Below are 2,287 nucleotides of genomic sequence, written 5' to 3'. Positions count from 1 at the left end.
GCGGAACTGACGGATGTCAGACGCGCCAGGAACCTTGGGGATAAGCGAGATCGTCTCGTAGTTAAGGCGCCTGAGATCAATGGACCCAACGTAGAACTCGTCAAAGATTTCCCTGACCTCCGGCTTGATCATATTCCAGAAGGATTGGAAGAACTTAACCGGAAGGCCATCTGGGCCTGGGGCCGAGGCGGGGTTCATGCCCTTGATGGGGCCCAGACCTCATCCTCGGAGAAGGGGGCCGTGAGAGCCGCGCTCACCGTATCGGAAACAAGCTGGCGAACGGACCAACAGTCGGGGGCCAGAGATAAGCCGCTCCAAGGATCGGCTGTGAACAGGGATCTATAGAAGCCGTCGACGTGGGACCTAATGTCCTGTGAGGACTACAGGAGAGTCGGTCCATCCCAGAGGAGGGGGTGGTGTTGCGCCTACGGCGGCCATTAGTTATGGCTTGGAAATACACCGTATTCGCGTCGCCCTTCAAGACCCATTTCTGAGCACCACGCAAACGCCAGTAGGCCTCTTCATCGGAGTAGATGATAGAGAGTTGGTCTTCCAGGTCGTAGCGGGAGAGGCCGGTAGCATCGGCGCGCAGGTCCAAGGCCTGGATCGCAGACAGCAGGGCCTTCTTACGCTCGCGGAGGTCTCGCCCCAGGTTGGCGCCCCACCCCTTCATGAACTGTCGGCCTCGCTTGGCGCAGAAATGCCAAGAGTCGACAGTGGAGGAGGGGCGAGAAAGAGACTGCGAGAGGGCGCGAGCCTCCAGCCAACGGACACCAACCGCGTCGACAAAGCCAGCTTGGGACAACCAAAATGTCTCAAACCGAAGTCGGGGAGGAGTCGGGGGGCGTTCGTCAGCGGAAGACAGAAGGAGGGGACGTGGTTGGAACCGAACCGAGTGATGGCCCGGAGGGAGGCAAGAGAGCATCGGAGGTCCCATTCCGGGGAAACTAGGACCCGGTCCAGGATGGACTGGGTCGGAGCAGCCTGACGGTTGGTCCAGGTGAACCTGGCACCAACCCTATCAATCTCACGGAGGCCAAGATCAGCAATGCAGTCATTGAACATTTGCATAAGCACAAAGTTGACGTGCGCATTGCTCTTGTCTTCCGTGAACCGTAGGAGGTTAAAATAACCCCCAACCACTACCGGCAGCGACGCAGCCGAGACCTTCCGGTGCAGCTCCTCGAGGAAGGAGGCGGATCGACTGTGGTCGGCGGGACCATAGACAATAATGACCTCCCACTTGAAGTTGAGGGAGCGTTCAAAAAGTTCCATGCTAACAAAGAACTGACCCGGTCCATACTGCCCACCTCGAAGGTGGCGTCTTTCACACCTAACAGGATGCCACCGGAATGGCCCGCGCTCCCACTAGAAGGGAGCCAATGCCAGGCGAAGAGGTGGGAGCTCTGGCGGTCGAGTTCAGGAAGGGAGAATTTCGTGCGCATGGTTTCTTGGATGGCGACAATATCAATGTGTTCATCACGCATGTACTCGATGAGTTGGCGGCGGCGGCCATCATGGCCGAAACCGCGGATGTTCCAGAAGAGGGCACACATCACGCAACCATTGAGGGGTTGCTTGACCCCAGGACACGAGATGCGCTTTGGGCGCGGAGAGCGGCGGTCCAAGAACGGGTGCAACCCCGAAGTTCGGCAGCGGTCAGGGGGGGATGCCACCAACCCTCCGGGGAGGCGGCGGAATAGGATCCACCGGCGTGGTCGGCGGGCCGAGGGGTGAGAGCAGGGCTGCTGTAGCCGCAGCAAACCTACCGTCGAGGATCTCGCGGGCCCTAATGGCCCCGATCTAGGCTAAGGGGGGCCAACCTCTCCCCCGAAGATGATCGCGGAATCAGTCGCGATCTTTCGCAAGGTGACCAAGCGGAACCGACTCGAGAGCAGAGAAGGAACAAGTAGCTGCCGAGGGGGGGACTGAAGGGGTACCTGGCTCCAAGTTCCGCGCAGCAGCACGAAGCTCCGCCCGCTAGCGAATGGGCAGCGCCGGGCTACCCTCCGGGCGCGCCGCATCCAGCCGAGCGCTCCGGCGGGAGGCAGTCGCCGGAGAGGAGGCCGAACGGGTGCGGCGAGAGTAGGTCGCGGCACGTGGAGGAGGAGGCGGGGCAGCCAGGGGGGTGGTCACCCGGGACCCTGATACGTCTCCGTCGTATCTACTTTTCCAAACACTTTTACCCTTGTTTTGGACTCTAACTTGCATGATTTGAATGGAACTAACCCGGACTGACGTTGTTTTCAGCAGAATTGCCATGGTGTTATTTATGTGCAGAATCAAA

The 2,287-nt window shown here is 59.7% G+C and overlaps 1 protein-coding gene across 1 annotated transcript; it reads right to left on the bottom strand.

The window, feature by feature from the left end:
- Window positions 1–253: 253 nt before the first annotated feature.
- On the bottom strand, window positions 254–1,556 carry LOC141026099 (uncharacterized). Its single transcript, XM_073502065.1, has 3 exons — window positions 1,293–1,556; window positions 888–1,242; window positions 254–795 (listed from the first exon to the last, which is right to left on the bottom strand). Exons 1-3 carry the CDS (start codon window positions 1,554–1,556, stop codon window positions 254–256), a joined length of 1,161 nt encoding a protein of 386 aa, XP_073358166.1.
- Window positions 1,557–2,287: the final 731 nt, after the last annotated feature.

The sequence above is a fragment of the Aegilops tauschii genome, chromosome 6 (assembly GCF_002575655.3).
Source record: "Aegilops tauschii subsp. strangulata cultivar AL8/78 chromosome 6, Aet v6.0, whole genome shotgun sequence".
Classification (NCBI taxonomy): domain Eukaryota; kingdom Viridiplantae; phylum Streptophyta; class Magnoliopsida; order Poales; family Poaceae; genus Aegilops; species Aegilops tauschii.
Note: the sequence above shows the minus strand (reverse complement) of the source record. Positions and strands in the feature narration are given on the sequence as shown.

Excerpts from the sequence above, each read along its gene's own strand:
- LOC141026099 (XM_073502065.1), bottom strand. The coding sequence starts at position 1,556 with ATGTGTGCCCTCTTCTGGAACATCCGCGGTTTCGGCCATGATGGCCGC. Across the intron at positions 1,243-1,292 it reads AGGTGGGCAGTATGGACCGG|TGGGAGGTCATTATTGTCTA; the intron begins GTCAGTTCTTTG and ends CTCAACTTCAAG. Across the intron at positions 796-887 it reads CCGGGCCATCACTCGGTTCG|CTGGCTTTGTCGACGCGGTT; the intron begins GTTCCAACCACG and ends GGTTGTCCCAAG.